This window comes from Lynx canadensis, chromosome X, assembly GCF_007474595.2.
Source record: "Lynx canadensis isolate LIC74 chromosome X, mLynCan4.pri.v2, whole genome shotgun sequence".
Lineage (NCBI taxonomy): Eukaryota > Metazoa > Chordata > Mammalia > Carnivora > Felidae > Lynx > Lynx canadensis.
In genome coordinates, this window is record NC_044321.2 from 56478774 (window position 1) to 56496384 (window position 17611).

Here is a 17611-nt window from a genome sequence, read left to right on the forward strand (position 1 = left end):
GGAGGTGCAATTAAGATGATATTGCAATTTAATCCTGTGATAAATAAGGTATGCAACTGCGAATTGGATGTGAGAAGTTAAAGAGATGAAAAGGCAAAAGGTATTTTAGCTTGGAAGACTGGGTAGATCGGGACAACTATTGACCAAATTCAGAGATAAGGGTAGCCAGAGCATAGGGGTGTGGGTGCAAGAACAGATGAGTTAAATTTGGGACCTGTTGAATGAGAAGTGAAGCGACCCAAGACGGGAATCTGGAAAATATCAATATTTAAGGGCAGGCCAGAAGAGCCAGTGGAGAAAACTGATTGGTCAGCCACCGCACGGTCACCGTGAATTGCACTTGGGGGCTTGGGGGTGGGGAGAGGCGGGTAGAGGAAACACTATCATCAGTATTTGTTTATGTTACACAAGCCCGTCCATTCTTTGCTTCTTGCCTCTCGGTTTTCTGCTTCTTGTAGAGACCACATTTTTCCCTCCTGCCCTCTCTCCACTAAAAGAAGGAAGGGTCTAGCACCCCTCAACATGGTCACCTAGGCGACCCGGAGTCACACGGGAGGAGGTGGGAAGGGGGGAAGAAAGGAGGAAAACGACTTTTCAAGAAAAGAAAAAGTCCGCAACGACCTCTATTAATTAAAGTTCCACCTCCCTATATCCTGCCACGCCGCTCTCCAGCCGCCCTTATCGGGCTCCTGGCCGCGAAGTAGGACGGGAAATGTAGTCCTTAAGGCCGACTAGGGTGGCACGACTGAAGAACTCGGTTTCCCAACTGGCTCTCCAGGCGCGTGCGCAGATGGCTGCCCCGGCGAGTGGTAAACAGAGACGTCAGGCGGGGGCTGCGGCTGGGAGCAAAACAAAAAGGAAACCCGGGGGGCGGGGGGTGGGGGGGTTGATAGGGGAATTGGTGCGGGAATAGGAGAGGCTGGGGCCGCGGGGAAGTGGACCCGATTAAGAGTGGAGGGAAAGGAAGAGGCGGGGGGAGGGGCAGCTAGGGGAGGGGCAAGTGACGCGGGGGAGCGGGGCGTGGGGGAGGGCAGTGATCCGGGTGGAGGAAATTTGGGAGGAGTGTCCGGGGGGCAGCAACTTAAAAGGGGGAGGGAACCGCGGCTAAGGAGACGTTTGGTGATGGGAGCGCAATGTATGAGGGGATACGGTGCCTCAGGTTTAAAAGAGCAGGAAGCTGAGTGAGAGGTTGGAAAAAAAGTGCCTTCGCTAGGCGGAGGTTACAGGTGGTGTCTCAGAAAGAGCTCTGAGGCTGTCCGCTTGTAGTCGAGAAGAGGATCAGAGAACTGTGTAGAAGGGACAGCTTGGGGGCTAGCGTCCTGGGGCGAGGGGGAAGTTCGCGACTTTCTGAGGACCGGCAGGAATGTGCCTCCTGGCCCTCGGTGCTTCCCCCCTGGGGGGAGGCATCGTGAGGGACTGTGGCAGGCTCCTCTGAACGCTGAGTGGCGGAGGTCCAACTCCACGTATGGATCCAAGGAATGAGAATTCAGCCACAGAGGCTGCTGCGATCATAGACCTCGATCCCGACTTCGAACCCCAGAGCCGTCCCCGCTCCTGCACCTGGCCCCTTCCCCGACCAGAGCTCGCTACCGAGGCGTCCGAGCAGCCTGAGCCGCCCGAGGTGGAGCCGGGTCTGGGAGAGAAGGTACACACGGAGGGGCGCTCAGACCCGATCCTGTTGCCCTCCCAGCTCCCCGAGCCGGCAGGGGGCCCCCAGCCCGGGATCCTGGGGGCTGTAACAGGTCCTCGGAAGGGAGGCTCCCGCCGGAATGCCTGGGGAAATCAGTCATATGCAGAACTCATCAGCCAGGCCATTGAAAGCGCCCCCGAGAAGCGACTGACACTCGCCCAGATCTATGAGTGGATGGTCCGCACTGTGCCCTACTTCAAGGACAAGGGTGACAGCAACAGCTCAGCAGGATGGAAGGTAACTATGACCCCCTTACCTCTGTCCCAATACCATCTGCCCCTGGGATCCCTAGCCTCCTTGCTGCCGTTCTGGGGCCCCTTTTACGCCCCCACCCGAGAGACCCACCTTCAATCATCAATTACACAAACATTTACTTAGGACATAGTATATACCACGCTCAGTGCTTGATGCTGGAGGATCGCAGATGAATAAGACACTGTCCTTGCCTTGGAGAAAATTGAATTCTCTGCTCACTGCTCAGCACTCCCAGCACTTTGGCTTGAGCTGCCCCAAACACTTATTCCCACAGAGAAGTCTTTATCCTATGTACAGCAGGAACTGTGTGGATTCCCCACATGAACCTGGCCTTCCCTCCTCCCCCACCTCCCACCCCAACACCTTTTCTCCCATTCCTGTGGGATTACTTGGATTCCCTGCTTGCTTCTCAATACCTCAGGGTAGATGTACTGTTCAAGAACTCCTCTACCCAAGAAGAGGAGGTAGAGTGGCATAGGTTAAAAAAAAAAAAAAGGTGATATTCATGGGGTAAGGTAGCTGATCTTACGGACCAGGAGGGAAAAAAGGGGGCATGAGCTGCTACCTGCCTCAGTTTACCCGGTAGTGCTAAGAAACTCCCTAGTAAGGTGCTATCTAAGTCTGGGAGGGGAAGAGTTTTCATTTACTGTTGAGGAATGTTAGTTACAAAAAAAAAAAAAGAGAGAGAGAGAGACAAGGCTCTGACTTTAGAGCAAAAGGTTGGGAGTTCTCTTGGCCTTCCATGAAGAAACTGTGAGGAAAGATCTCACTAGATGCTCGGAAAACTTGTCCTGAGAAGGGGCCCTAATCGTGAAACGGGGAGCTTCAACTCCTTGACATCCTGCACCCCCGTAGGTGGTGACATCAGCGTACAAGAAAGTACAGAGGGTTGAATGAGCAGAGGGTCCTCCCCTACGTAGAGTAGATGGACGGAGGGATCAGATCTGCAGTATTCCTAGGAGTTGGGCAGGACAGAAAACAGGACAGCTGACTGAGACCCTTGGCACTATTTCTGGGTAGACTGCCATGCCACAGTCTCAGCTCATAAAGAGCTCCCTCCCCTCCTTGGACCCAGCCTACACAGCTGTTTTTTCTTTTCCCTTAGGTTCATTTTCCAGGGTAGAAGAAATAATCATGAGTTGTTATGCTGTGGGAGTGTAGTCCCTCCTTATAATTTACACTTATTTGCGGCTTTTTAGTTTACAAAGTAGTTTTGACATTTTTTGTTTTATTAATTTTCCCAGCAATTCTTGAGATTCCACGTTTTACATACTGGGAAACTAAGGTATGGAAAGGTCAGGAAGCTCGCCTAATATCAGCAGAGTGAGGACTTGAACTCAGGTCTAACTATAAATCATATATTCTTTCTGCTAGCCCATGCTACCAAATTCTCTTCATTGGGCTGAGTGCTGGGCCTTCAAGGCTCTCATCCCCCACCCCCACCCCCCACCCCCACTCCAAGGAGTAAGCTTCACAGCCTGAACTGGCTTCTCTGGGGATGTGCTGAGATTACTCCCACCCCACGGTGGGGGGGGGGTGGCACTCACTTAGAACAAGAAAGCTTAGTTTAGGTGGCTTGGGGAACAATTACCAGTCACCCCCCACTTCCAACAGGTAAGAATTATAGGGAGTCACTCCCCCCACTTCTAACAGGTAAGAATTATAAGGAGCTGACCTCTCCAGGTAGGAGGTTGTACTAGTTCTGAGGCCTAAAGGAGAGGGGATAGAAGAATGGGCCTCATGGGTATTGAGTGTGGAGAAAGGAACGGACCTTCTCAGCAGACCCAGAGTTAAAGGGTGGAAGGGTTGGGGAGTCACAGTGCCAGAAGTCACAGTGGTTCTCAGTTACTAAGGATGGACGGTTACTGTGTAGGTGGACAAGTGGGATTCCTCGAAAGAACCAGGAGTACCAATGCAGTCAGTGTGGTTAGGAATGCCATTACTGAAGGGTCCCAGGGAGACAAGGAGTTCTTTGCCTCAAGAGCCCTGGAACAAGAAGCTACTTAAGCATCTTTCCCCAGGCAGAGGGTCTCCTTATCTGGAGCACCAGTCAGAAATCAATTCATGTGTTTCTGACTGTCCATAGCCTCAGCCTCTAGTTTTGCTCCAAGCCCTTCTGGGCCCCTTCCTGATTTTCCAAACACTGAAGAGCTCCATGTGGGAGGTCAAATGCCCCTAAGGTTGGAGATCTTAGGCACAAATTCCTGAGAAGAAGTAGGGGAAAGGAGGTAGGAAAGAGTAGGGAGGTGGGGGGGGGGGCGGGGACACAAAAGGATGGTGTAACTAGCCTGGGGCAACCAGTAGCAATAAGCTGCTCTGGGGGCTCAAGAAGCTACCAATCTCAGCTCCCTAGGCCCCTGAGGAAAAAAAAAAAAACTTATCTCTCTCAGAATATCAGCAGTGAGGGAGAAAGGGAGAACAGAGGGAGGAAAGGAGGAAGGGAGAACATGGAGCTTCCAATACCCAAGGCACTCCAAAGCCGATAGAGCCTCAAGGGGCCACCCACCAATAAGGTAACATATCGATTATGTACTGGCAGCTTGGCACTCTGAGGGGGGCACCGTTTGAGGGCTGCCTGACTGGACAACATGGCCTGCGCCATGGGCACTTATACTTGATGCGTGTAATTGCATGAGATGGTAAATAGTACAATATAGGTTGGGTAAGGTGGTGTAGAACAGATTAAAAATACCACACAAGAAATTTGGCAGCAGCAGTCAGGCAGCCACTTAATAGAAGAGAGGGGACTTCTGCTTGGTCTTGAGGAACTAGCAGAATTTACTGAGGGGAGATCCTTCCTAGGACAAGGAATGTGCCTTGTGGATTTGAGGCACGGTGAGAAGCCTGGCCTGAGTGAAGTTGAGGGTGTGTGCCCAGTGATCGGGAGGAATCAGGAACAAAGGAATCTGCAAATCCTATGGAGAGCTGGGGCTCCAGTGCCCCATGGGGAGTAGAGCGCCAGCTCTGTTGAGGGTCCAGCCCCTCAGCCTATTCAGAGAACTGGCTCAACACAGGGTCGGTCAGTCCTGGGCTGGTGTTACGCCACTTTCCCGTAAACTTCACCCAAGCCTCCGCTCAAGGAAAGAGATTGGAGCTGTGGAATTCTCTTTCCCCACCTAATCCTAGCTCTTGCTGAACCAGGAGTGTGTCTCCCCAGTGACCACCAACACCAGACAGCCCCTCAGAGACCTGGGAGGAGTGTAGTGCTGTGAGCTTTTCCAGAGCAGGCCCAGTGCCCTCTGCAGTAGGTTGTTACTCAGGCTGTCTCCTGGGCCCTTGTGCCAAAAAGTCTGGAGCAGAGGCTGAGTGTCTTGCCTTTGGGTGGGAACTGTGTATGGTCTCCCCACACACACACCCTCCTTCCCTGCCCCTACCTGTGCCTGTTCTCCTCTGGATTTGGATAGCTCTGAGTTTCGAGGAATGCCCCTGCTATGTCCCAGCATCCTTTGAGGCTGGACTGCTGGCCACTGACCTCCCCTGCACGTACCTCATGCCCCTTTCCTGCTGCCTCTGCCCCCTCCAGAACTCGATCCGCCACAACCTGTCCCTGCACAGCAAGTTCATCAAGGTTCACAACGAGGCTACTGGCAAGAGCTCTTGGTGGATGCTGAACCCTGAGGGAGGCAAGAGCGGCAAGGCTCCCCGCCGCCGGGCAGCCTCCATGGATAGCAGCAGCAAGCTGCTTCGGGGCCGCAGCAAGGCCCCCAAGAAGAAACCAGCCGTGCTGCCAGCTCCGCCTGAAGGTGCCACTCCAACCAGCCCCGTTGGCCACTTCACCAAGTGGTCAGGCAGCCCTTGCTCTCGAAACCCTGAAGAAGCAGATGTGTGGACCACCTTCCGTCCACGAAGCAGTTCAAATGCTAGCAGTGTCAGCACAAGGCACTCCCCCATGAGGCGAGAGTCTGAGGTGCTGGCAGAGGAGGAGATACCAGCCTCTGTCAGCAGCTATGCAGGGGGTGTCCCTCCCACCCTAAATGAAGATCTGGAGCTGTTAGATGGGCTCAATCTCACATCTTCCCATTCCCTGCTATCTCGGAGTAGTCTCTCTGGCTTCTCTTTGCAGCATCCTGGGGTGACAGGTCCCTTACACACCTACAGCACCTCCCTCTTCAGCCCAGCAGAGGGGTCCCTCTCAGCAGGAGAAGGGTGCTTCTCAAGCTCCCAGTCTCTGGAGGCCCTGCTCACCTCTGATACGCCACCACCCCCTGCTGATGTCCTCATGACCCAGGTAGATCCCATTCTGTCCCAGGCTCCGACACTTCTGTTGCTGGGGGGCATACCTTCCTCCAGTAAGCTAGCCACAGGGGTTGGCCTGTGTCCTAAGCCCCTAGAGGCCCCAGGCCCTAGCAGTCTGGTTCCCACCCTCTCTATGATAGCACCACCTCCAGTCATGGCAGGTGCTCCCATCCCCAAGACCCTGGGGACTCCTGTGCTCACACCTGCTACGGAAGCTGCAAGCCAAGACAGAATGCCTCAGGATCTAGATCTCGATATGTACATGGAGAACCTGGAGTGTGACGTGGATAACATCATCAGTGACCTCATGGATGGGGGTGAGGGATTGGACTTCAACTTTGAGCCAGGTATGGTACCTCTTAATCAACAGTAGCATCTCACAACCTCTGGCCACCCCCTAGGTGCCCAGCTAGTCCCATGAGCTGAGCAAGAGGGAGATTTAGAGCAAGAGTAGCTGGAGCTCCTGGGGAATTGGGAGGGTATCATAGTGGAGAGGCAGAGTTTCCAGATGGGACCTCCAGGCCCTTCAGCAAAGCCCACCCCTAGCATTAGCACAGGAAAACGTGTGGGGAAGGGCTGTCTCTGTTTTGGGGGCGTGTGACCTTAATGGTGGAAAGTTGTCACGCCCCAGATCAGCCTCTTACCTTGTCTTCTGTTTTCTTCTTCCCACAGATCCCTGAGCCATGGCTAGAAGCTTTGTCCCCTGCTTCAGAGGTGGAGCCAGGCGTGCCCATATCCACTCTTTACCCTTGACCCTTCCCTGGGAATTTGGGACCCTGCTTTAGAGCTAGGGTGGGGTCTGCTCACACAGGTGTTGAGGAAATTAGAAAGATAAAACTGCCCCATATGGGAACTATGGGGGGAGGGAGGGAGGGAAAGGGGTGGGGGAAAGGGAGAAAGGGCTTATTCTCACTGTGCCAATTAGGGGGTGAGGCCCCCTCTTGGGAGCCTTCCTAGGCTCCCCCCGATTCCCACTCCCTAGGTTTTATAGCAGGGGTGGGCAATGCTGTTGGAAATGTGAAGTCACCAGTGGCCTTACCCCTGCCTTTGGGAGCAGGATTTTTTGTAGTCTTATCTGAGCTGGTCCAGGCTAGGTTAAGCCTTGGATTTTTATGCAGTGGCCCCCTAGGCCAGTGGTGTGGGGTGGGGGGGAGGGTAATAGGGACGTGGAAGGGCCAAGGTCTGAGCACTGGAGAGGCTCACCAGGCCAAATCACCCTTGGAAGGCTGCAGATCACAGAAAGGCTTTTTATAAACTTTTAAAGAAATATAAACACAAATATAGAGATTTTTAACAGTGGCAAGGTGCTAGTGGTGGGGAGAATGCTTTTTTTTTTCTTTTTGAAGGCTTTGTCATAGTGACATGATACAAACACTACAGACATCACTCGGGGAAGCATGGGAAATGGGATGAGAGAACACCAGGCCGACAGAGAGCAGGGGGCAGGGGAGCAGCAGTGGAGAGCAGGGGAAAGAACTCCAGCGACAATGACATGGAGACGTGGAGATGTGGAGAACGAGGTCTGGGCGGAACTAGCTTAGAGTTTCCCTATGGAAAAAGCTAAGCCAGGCCCCCTCATTCACCTTGTGTCTGGGAGCATGTGGTGTTCGGATGCAGCCACACTCTCAAATGACCCGCTGCGGGTTAATGTTATGGTGGGAGAGTGCATTGAAGGCCTGGAATTAGTTTGCGGCCGGGGAAGGGGAGGGGGAGAAGAGGGAAGGATTTAGGGTGGTAAAGTTAGGCACAGAGACCTCCCTGTTCCAGGCCCCTGACAGCTGTTCCTGCCCTTCTTCCCCTTGCCTGACTACAGGGGTTATGTGGAAGTGTGTGTGGTGGCAGGCAGGGGGAGGGGCGGAACAGGGAAGGGGGAGCTGGGGAGCTTGGCTGAGGGTCTGGGAAATGAACGGGATGGAGGAGAATGTGGATCAGGTTTACTAGCACCTGCCAGGGTGGCCATCTGGGGCTCCTTCTCCACCCCAGCCCCCAAAGCAGCCCCTCCCCCAGTCCCCTTTGCATTGTCCCCTCCCCCCCCCCCCCCCCGCCCCTGCTGTGGGTTCCCATCATTTCCTGTGTCAGCGCCTGGCCTACCCAGATTGTATCATGTGCTAGATTGGAGTGGGGAAGTGTGTCAAATCAATAAATGAATAAATTCAATAAATGCCTATAACCAGCTCTGGTTTCTGCTGCCTTTCTGCTCCCCTCGGATAAGAGGTGGGGGGGAGGTAGGGAAAAGGCAGAGGACGGGCGGGAGGGACAGTGAGGAGGCAGAGAAGTAGGGGGTTGGGGAATTTCAGCAGGAGGAGTCGGTAGATTGTGGTGGCGGGAGGGAAGATGCCAATCCGTCACCTAACCCCAGCAATAGTAGGCAGGCTCTCTGGATAGAGTGATAGGCCTCTCTGGAGGGGAGGTAGTTTGGTTGGAGAAGACCCCACCCCCTACTCTGTCCCTCAAAGGCTCATTGTAGGAGACTTCACGGTTTTTCCTCACCCCCACCCATGTGCTCCCCCACCCCAGCCCTCTCCTGCCACTCCTCCCCACCCTCAGAACCTCCATGGTGCCTGGGGCACACTCAAGTCTTGGTACAGATATTGGGAGACGATGTCTTTTCTTGAAAAAGGGGCCTCATATAAAATTCCAGCAATTCCATACCTAATATTACTGCTCTCACTTGGTCACTTTATTCAGTTAGCGATGTCTATCCCTTCTACTGAAAACATCTGCTCTGGTCTTAAATGTCAGACCCCTGCGAGGGGGAGGGGGCCCCTCTTCATCTGATCTTCCGGTAGACTTAGACTGGAAAAGGAAAACGTCCATAAGTAGATAAAGAGGCCCCTGCAGGGAAGCTTTCTACAAACTAGGGCCAGAGGCAGGCCAAAAGAGGTTGGAGGTAGGTCTTGGGCTTGGACCTTGGACTTGGAAAGGAAATTCATTCCAGGGGGCCAAGGTGCAGGAGGCTTGTATTGGCTGGGAGGGAGGGGAGAGTGTGTGGGGGGGCAGAGCACATTTGGGGAGCCTTACTGGGGCGTTCGCAGTGGATTCGATTGCAACGACTTTCTTGGCTTCTTGGATTTTAAGCATTTTCAATCGATTCTTCTCCATGACATCACATTGTGAGCGCAAGTTTTCTAAGAACCAGGAAAAGGCACCCCCCCATCTCCCCTGCCTCTGAGGACTAGATATCTTATCTACCCATCCCATCCCTCCCATAATTCCGGTGATCACTTGGAGTAATGGGCCTAAAGCTAGGCTGAGGAGTGATCTGAAGGTGCCTAGGTTTTGCTCTTTTCATTGCGAATTGGGTCACCAAGACTCCAAAAGAAAAGGATCAAGAGCAAGATGGAAACGATAGGGTTTTGATAGGGAAATATATCAAGACAATGCTTGAGAAACGGGGGTGGGGGTAGGGGTGAGTGCCACATACAACTCCATCTGGTTTGAGCTACATATCCATCCTAAAGTGGACCTAGGCTGTATTCCCCTTTTCCTAGGATCCTGTGATCCTACCTGCCATATCACACCATTCCCACTCTATACAGAGAATATACTATATCATCCAGCTACATAAGGTCTTTTCCATGTTTCTCCTTCCTCCATCATGTTCCTTACCGATTAGCTCAGGTTCTGGATTCTTCAGAAGGGGCACAAAAGCTTTGTAGGCATTCTCTAGTCGGGTTCCTATGAACACAGCAGTGTGCTATCCCCAGCCCCTGCCACCCAGTCTCCACTCTTCCAAAACCCAAGATGTCAGGACCCTAGCACTCAACACGACCTTGAGCTGATGTACCCTATTTCCTCCCCTCAAGACTAATTCTAGGTGGGGGGCATAATATGTGTAAGCCTACCCTATTGTCATAGAGGCAGTGCTCTTTCTTAGGCTGACTAGAGATGGTCAGTTTGGATCTGGTTGAGCGGACCCTATGCTAAGGACAAGGTTCACAATCCATTTTGAGGGCCTTGCTCTCTCAGGAGTGCTCCCAAGCCTCTACCTCGTGCTCCACGCTCCACCTTACAAACGTAGTAGGTGCTTCGAGCTGTAAGGAATTTGCTGGCATAGTCTCCAGGGGTCTTCATCACGAAAAACATCTTCATTGTCCCTGTTTCATCACACAAGTCGATGGTGTCTGGAGGGAGGCCATAGGGTAATTGGGGCAGTTAAGGAAGGAGAGTGGGATCCTATCCTGAATGGGTTGGAGAGAGCTGTTAGATTCAAGGAGCTCTCTTCTTGCCAGTCAGAGGGCTTGGGAGCTAGAAATGATCCTACTTACTTCTGACCATCTGCCATCAGTCCCCTCCCCCAACTCCTCACCTGTTTTAGGCAACCCTACTTTTCTGCGGGTGTAGTGCATCAACAGAAGGACAGAGCAATTGATATTGGCCAGAAACTGCTGATTATCTGAGAAGACATGGGATGGGCCATGTGGCCCTTCTCTAGTTATACATGCTATCCCTGTGATCTCCACTGCCCTCAAACCTCCCAGGCCCTACACACAGACTCCAGCTCTGTGATGCCCCTCACCTCCATGTGTGATGAAAATGAACATGCTCTCAAGATCTTCTCACTCTTCAGATAGAGGCCTGATGAGTCATTTGGAAGGAGAGTGTTCTAGAGGTCCTGGGGATGCTGGAAGTGGGCCCATAGGATTGGGGATCTAGAGAGGTAGATGGATTGCATAGGCCGAAGGGGCCCAGAGAGAGCTACTGGCAGTTATGGATAACCAGCATCCCTAGGGGTGGGGCCTGAGGCTGCAGTTGAGGGATTATGAGGTCAGAAGTGGTATGTGTGGCAGAAGGTGGAGTAAGGATGAGGAGAGAAGAACCTGAGTGGGGTCTGTGAAAGATTTGCTGGGAGTGGGAGCACCACAGTAAATCTAATTCTTTTTTTATTTTATTTTATTTTATTTATTTTTTTTTAATTTTTTTCAACGTTTATTTATTTTTGGGACAGAGAGAGACAGAGCATGAACGGGGGAGGGGCAGAGAGAGAGGGAGACACAGAATCGGAAACAGGCTCCAGGCTCCGAGCCATCAGCCCAGAGCCTGACGCGGGGCTCGAACTCATGGACCGCGAGATCATGACCTGGCTGAAGTCGGACGCTTAACTGACTGCGCCACCCAGGCGCCCCATCTAATTCTTTTTTTAAATGTTTATCTGTTTATTTTGAGAGAGGGAGAGGGAGAATATGAGCAGGGGAGGGGCAGAGAGAGGAAGAGAGAGAATCCCAAGCAGGCTCCGCACTGCCAACGCAGAGCCTGCTGTGGGGCTCGAACCCACGAACTATGAGATCATGACCTGAGCTGAAACCAAGAGTCGGACGCTTAACCGACTGGGCCGCTCAGGTGCCCTGGTAAATCTAATTCTAGAATGCATCCTGGAAGGAGTGCAGGACCCCTAGAGAAAAGCCAAGTTTCTGGAACAGTCCTGTTCTCTAGTTCATTTGTGGTACTACTGCTTCCACATCGTGAGTCTACAACTCCTTTTTCCTACCGTCAGCACCATGCCTCCCCCGCTTATTGCACCCCACGTTTCCCTTGCCCCTGCCCCAACAACAGACATTCTTGATGATTATCAACAGAAGCTTTATTTCTCATTGATTCAAGAATAATTGAAGAGTAGATGGAAGAGAGGGACAGAAGGACGGAGGGATGGCGGGGAGAAACAATCCTGTGAGGAAGAGGGGCTGGATTGGGGAAGATGAGAAACCCGGTTCGGTTTTGGGGCAAAGGGCCAATTGGATGATAGGAGAAATTGAATGCGGGTTGGCGGGGGCGGGGGGGTGTTATAGGGGGCATAAAATTCAGAATCAGCCACGGGGGGGCGAGGTGAGCATTGGACCCATGCTGGCTGGATGAGGGGAAGTTAGTACAATTTAGGACTACAGGACTCTGGGGTTCTGTCAGGGTATCAGGGCTCCGGTTTCAGGGTGTAACACGGGGGAGCCCAGTAGGGGCTATGCTGGCTGCAGGGGGAGCCCCCAGGCCCCTCCCCTGGAGCCCCTCCTTTTGGGGGAATCTCACTGACGTGGCAGAGCCATTCACTGTAGTCTGGCTGCAGACTCTCCGCCAGTCCCTTAGATACTCCACTCCAGGCCTAAAGACAGATATCTCCAGGTCAGGGGTCAATTAGGGGCAGGGAGTAAAAGACCCATGCTCTGTGCCAAGGGAGCTCTTACAACCAACGTCTGCAACTGCAGTGATCATGGAAGGGACACACAGACCCTTGGGGCCCCCAGTACCACTGTTTCCATCTGCCTCAACCAATTTGTAACCAGTTCTTCTGTGTGTCTCCATCCAGCCCATCCCCCAATCGGTTGGCCACATCCTGACTGTTAGTGCAGGCCCCCTCCCATTCCCTCTGCTCCCCATACTCTGTCTGACTTGCTGGCAGGCAGTCGCTAGTTGACAAACTGCAGTTGCCTTTGACAATGTTCTCACCGAAAAGTTCCCGTGGTATTCAGTAACCAGATCCTCTAGGTTCTTGAGGGTAGGAATCCGGGGCATCGTCCTGACAGAGGAGAAAGAGGGGGCACAGCAGGTTATGCTCTTTTATTATCCGTCTCCCAGTTCTCCCAAATGGAATGAAGAAGGGATTCTGTGTTCTCTGTTCCTGTGGCTTCCTTCTAGCAGCATGCGCACTGGAGTGATCCCTCATTCCTTACTGTCCTGCCCTCTATTCCTGGAGACCCTGTGATAATCCTCCTCTACTATTTATTCCCAGCGGCAACCCCCCACCTCATTTTCCTGGTATATCTGAAATCTCACCGTTCCAGCCAGCAGTACACACAGATAAGGCTAATAATCAATCCCACGAAGCCAAGGGGGATAAGCACAGCTTCCATTGCAAACAACAAAGGATTCTCTATAAAAAAAAAAGGAGGAGAAAGAGACCTAACATTTGTAGCGTTCCTACTATGTGCCAACATTTGTATAGCCCCAACTTGGTGCCTGGCGCAGTGCTAGACACTGTCCATATACTTAATCTTCATGACTCCTGAGAGGGACAAACAATTGTTATCTCCACTTTACAGATGAGGAAACAGAATCAAAGAGGTTAGTGATATGCCCCAGGTCAAAGAGGCAGTAAGTAGCAGAGGCAGGTTTAAACCCTAGATCTGTCTGCTTCCAAAGCCATCTTTACCATGCACTATTTCTGGGAGTGCTGTAGGGGAATCTTATACATTCTATATCCCCTCTGTCTCCTTCTCAACAACCCCCCCCAACACACACACACACTCCAACAACATACTGACCCAACCCTACACAGAAAAGCCCTGCTACCTGAGGGTTGAGGTTCAACAGTGAGGGGAGATGGGCCACCAAAATTGGGGGCTTAGGGGTTGAGCGGTAGAGCAAAAGGCAGAGATGCTAGAAAGGTTGGGGTGCTGGGTTCGTGGGTAAGGGGGTGCCTTAGGCCCATTTTACCCTTTGAAGTATTGCTGCCCCAGTGGATCGGGCGGCTCCATTCACTCCAACGCTGAGCGCTTCCACAGAGTGGGTTATAGCGGCTCCGGACACGGAACGTGTAGAATTTCTGCCCATCCACGCTAGGCAGAGAGAAGCTATGTCTGTGGTCCACTGATTGTTCCTTGGGGAGAAAGAGGGTGAGGGAGAGATGGGTGTCTAAAAAAGAAGGAAGAATTAAAACTGCTGCCCCTCCCCACATGTCATCTGGTTCTCCCCAGTTCTTCTCTCCTCTCTGGACTGCTCAAGCCACATTGCTCCCTTCACTGACTAGAATCTAATCCCTCCCCTCCAGATCCCCTTGAAGGCTTCCTTTTGTTTACTTGCTTAACAGGCATTGAGGAAAGTATGGGTACGGAAATGTTAATGGAAAGTCACCGGTGATGATAGGAAAGGGAGTTGGATGAGGATGGACAGAGCAGAGGAACTGGAAGGCAGAGGACAGGAGCTTGACAGCAGGCCCCCCTATGTGGCTGATTGAATACTTTATCCCCATTTGCCTGGCCTCAGCTGCTACATTCATAACCCCAGTCACTCACTGTCCAGCTGCGGTCCCAGTCACTCCGGTACTGCACAAGGTGCTCCAGACAGTGGTCCAAGTGTCTGTTACTCCAGGTCAGTTCTAGCTGGGTTTCGCTCAGGTTGCGAAGCGTTAGGTTCTCCGGAGCCCAGGGGATCACTGGAGATATGCGTGTGTGTGTGTGTGTGTGTGTGTGTGTGTGTGTGTGTGTGTGGTCATTCCCCTGGCCTAGACAAGTTAGGATCCTGAAGGTAGTACCCCTGATCCCTTCTCCCTTCCCTATTGGATCCCTCACCTCCTCCTTTCTGCTTAAGTACCCTTAAGGTGAAAGAAAACCACTCCGGACACTCCAGCACACCACAATATTTCCCCGGCACCCCCACAATATATCCCTGGATTCTTGATGCCCTTTCCCCATTACCCAGATTCTGCAATTTCAGCCTCTGTGTGGACTGCCTCTTGGGTTCCCGTGGGTCCTGGAGCTGGACAACAAATGTTTCATAGAGATGTATCTCCTCTTTTTGCAGCCAGCAGCCAGAAGTGATCTCTCCAGAGAACAGATAGTGGCCACACTCCTGGACTCTATCATCATTGGAGTTCTTGTACCTAGAGGAGGGTTGAGAGGAAGGGGAACAGTGGTATAAACTTGGGGACTACAGATAAGACAGCCCAGCCTCATCTCCGAACTGACGTATGACTTACCCCATGAGAAAATGGTAGGGAGGCTGGGATGCTGGCTACCCTCTTTCTTGGTCCCCACGAAGTGCCATCCAGCCCACCTCCTCTTACTCCCCTGTGCTCCCCTCTTCCCTTCTCATACCAATAGTGCAGAGTCAGGTTGGTGGGATGGGGCTCAGAGCTGCTGTTCCAAGTGCAATTCATGTACTCAACATTGAACACAAAACACTGGACCTCTGGGAGGGGCAGAGTGGAAACACTGAGGGCCGCAGGGGGTGTAGCGGTCAGGAAGAAATCTAGGTTGGGGAGAAAACGAAGTGGGGGAGGGGAAGACAAGAAATGATGGTCAGGAGAAGCAGCAGCAGGAGGCAGAGAACCCTTCCCCTTTCCTTCTACACACTACTCTTAAATTCTACCCGCATCATGCTAACGTCCCATGGCAGGTTCAAGCTTTCCGTAAGGCCCCTTCCCACAGCCTCTCTTCTCACCAACCCCCTTCAGTCCCAGGTTTCCCACCAGCTGTGATGTCTTCATTCCCATTGGGCTTGGGGCCTGTTGAATTCAGCCCCACCCCCAGCAGAGGCAGCTGCAGGAATAAGAGGGATCTGAGTGGCAATGGTGGCTTCAACATGGCGCTTGCTCTTCGTTCCCTGGGTGTTGACTGTCAGGAACCTGGGCCCCTCACCCATTACCCCTCCCCACCCACACATTTCCTTCTGTCATAGCTTCCGGTGGAAAGAACCTTAGAAACCAGGGCTTTACAGAGGGTGTGGCAAATGTGTGCTATGACACAGGCTAAATCTTCTGGGAGATTAAGTGTTAATCTAATCTGTAGGTGTACCACCACTGCTGTAAAGTGGCATTATAAGTAGAGACTGAGGGTGGGCACACAATACTGTCACAGACTCAAGAATCCTCAGACCACCTAGATCCTGGGAAGGATCTGTTCACCACCACCAGCATCACCATGACCACTCCCAACCACCTTCTCATCTAAGTCATTTTATCTTGTAGAGTGGAGGGTCTGGTCCTTCCTCCCCCTCCTGTGCTATGCTCTTTCCGGGACTCAGTCACCCTGAAACCTCGGTCAAAGCCCCACAGTCTTGGGTGGAAAGTACAGTCTTGGCTGCTGTGGGCACATGTATAGCTGTCTTTCTTCTGACCTGACCCAAACCAGAATATCCACCCTGAGCTGCCGCCTGATCTGGGTCCCTGTTGAGACTGGTGAGGAGGTCTGACTTAGAAGTAGATTCTGGAAATGGAGGAACAACAATACTGGCTCCGAACTCATCTTCCCCTAAATCTGCTTCTCTTCCTGTGTTCCCTATCTCAGTTAATGTATCATCACCCTCTCAGTCACCCAGACTTGAAACCTCAAAATCGTTGTCAACTCCTCCCTCTCTTTCATCCTGAGAACCCAATCAGCTCTACGTGTGTTTTTTTCCCAGAAGTGTCTTCCTTTCCATGAGCACAGCCACTGTGCTAAGTCAGCCTCTCATGCTCTGTAGTTGTGATTATTCCTAGAACCCACTAACTGGTCTCCCTTTCTAAAGGCCCCCTGCTCTCTAACCCATTCTTCATCTTATTGCCAGATTTTTCTTCCCCCAAACACAAGATCTGATTGGAGATGCTGTTTATAGAAATTGTTTATTTAGCAAACATTTATTAAGCCCTAAATATGTGCCAGGCACTGTGCTTATGTTCTAACGCACCTTAATTTTCTGTGGGTTAAAATTCCTTAGGGTTAAGGAAGTGTTACCTCCCCCAGTATATTCTCCTCTCCCCAGTCAGAAATAATATTGTCTTTCTACTGTGCTTCAATAGCATTTTGTTAGTGTTACTTTTATTTATTTGCTAGTTTTATTTTTTTTAATTGTTGTCTGTGAGTTTTATTATAGCACTCTGTCTTTTAACGGGCGATGCCATTGCAGAAAGGGTACTGGCCCAAGAGTCAAGGAGACATCTTAGTCTCAGCTCTGTTAGTACCTGGATAATATCGCACAAGTGAAATTTTACTCTTTGAAAAATCATCTTCCTCATCCACAAGATGGAGACAATTACAATCCCTAACAGTGGGGCTGTTTGCAGATTAAAGGAGATGATGTCTGGAAAGTATCTGACACTTAGTAGGTGCGTCTTTCGATAGAGCGAGTGTTCTCAACCTGGAGTTCATGGACACTTAGGGGATGCATCGATAAGCTTTAAAGGGCTCTAAGAATCTCCCTGGAAAGTAGGTAACATTTTGTACACCTCTGCATTTTTCTGGGAAGAAGGGCCATAGCGTCTATCAGCATCTTAAAGGAGTTACCCACCAGAAAAGGTTAAGAACCTCAGTGCCAGAACCTAACGACCTTGAGGGATTAGAGCTGGCCTTTCAGGGTTTTAATAGGTGCTTTCTTATGCAAACAGTTTCTAATCTTCACAATAGCCTTTGAAAGAGGGAACAGTACACCCATTTTTCAGATGCATAAACTCAGAAACGAAGAAGTGGTTTTTACTAAGAAGGCAGAGTTCCTCACCAATGCAAACACCCTTGAGCACCGATTCCAAGCCAAGAACTGCGTGAGGCATGGGGAACCCAGTTCCAGCTAGAGCTCGGCGCGGCGGCCGCCTCCCGCCTCAAGGGGTCGCACCCCGCGGCACACTGCGCGGCCCGAGGACGTTTCGCAGATACTTGGGGAATGAAATCGATCTTGAGCCGCGCGGGCCCAAATGCTCCGCGGCCGCGGAGCTCCGCCCCACGCCGGGCTGGGCCCCGCCCCCGCTGCAGT

The 17611-nt window shown here is 51.9% G+C and overlaps 3 protein-coding genes across 6 annotated transcripts; 1 reads left to right on the forward strand and 2 right to left on the reverse strand.

Moving 5' to 3' along the window:
• The first annotated feature begins 1019 nt into the window (after nt 1-1019).
• FOXO4 (forkhead box O4) lies at nt 1020-8356 on the forward strand. 2 transcript variants are annotated; one of them, XM_030305225.1, is made up of 3 exons: nt 1020-1927; nt 5469-6173; nt 6322-6522. In XM_030305225.1, the coding sequence occupies exons 1-3, from the start codon at nt 1466-1468 to the stop codon at nt 6427-6429; spliced, it is 1275 nt and encodes a 424-aa protein (XP_030161085.1). In that variant the 5' UTR covers nt 1020-1465; the 3' UTR covers nt 6430-6522. The 2 variants fall into 2 exon arrangements, with proteins under 2 accessions (XP_030161085.1, XP_030161084.1); XM_030305224.2 differs by adding an exon at nt 6854-8356 and having other exon boundaries at nt 1022-1927; nt 5469-6528.
• A 405-nt stretch (nt 8357-8761) lies between these two features.
• On the reverse strand, nt 8762-11681 carry CXHXorf65 (chromosome X CXorf65 homolog). The gene is made up of 6 exons (XM_032592061.1): nt 11670-11681; nt 10491-10665; nt 10171-10305; nt 9791-9859; nt 9203-9309; nt 8762-8977 (listed from the first exon to the last, which is right to left on the reverse strand). Exons 1-6 carry the CDS (start codon nt 11679-11681, stop codon nt 8870-8872), a joined length of 606 nt encoding a protein of 201 aa, XP_032447952.1. The 3' UTR covers nt 8762-8869.
• Nucleotides 11682-11740: 59 nt separating this feature from the next.
• IL2RG (interleukin 2 receptor subunit gamma) lies at nt 11741-15506 on the reverse strand. 3 transcript variants are annotated; one of them, XM_030305410.2, is made up of 8 exons: nt 15333-15506; nt 14983-15136; nt 14584-14768; nt 14182-14321; nt 13604-13766; nt 12944-13040; nt 12617-12686; nt 11741-12272 (listed from the first exon to the last, which is right to left on the reverse strand). In XM_030305410.2, the coding sequence occupies exons 1-8, from the start codon at nt 15469-15471 to the stop codon at nt 12087-12089; spliced, it is 1134 nt and encodes a 377-aa protein (XP_030161270.1). In that variant the 5' UTR covers nt 15472-15506; the 3' UTR covers nt 11741-12086. The 3 variants fall into 3 exon arrangements, with proteins under 3 accessions (XP_030161270.1, XP_030161271.1, XP_030161272.1); XM_030305411.2 differs by having other exon boundaries at nt 15357-15505; XM_030305412.1 differs by having other exon boundaries at nt 15329-15464.
• Nucleotides 15507-17611: the final 2105 nt, after the last annotated feature.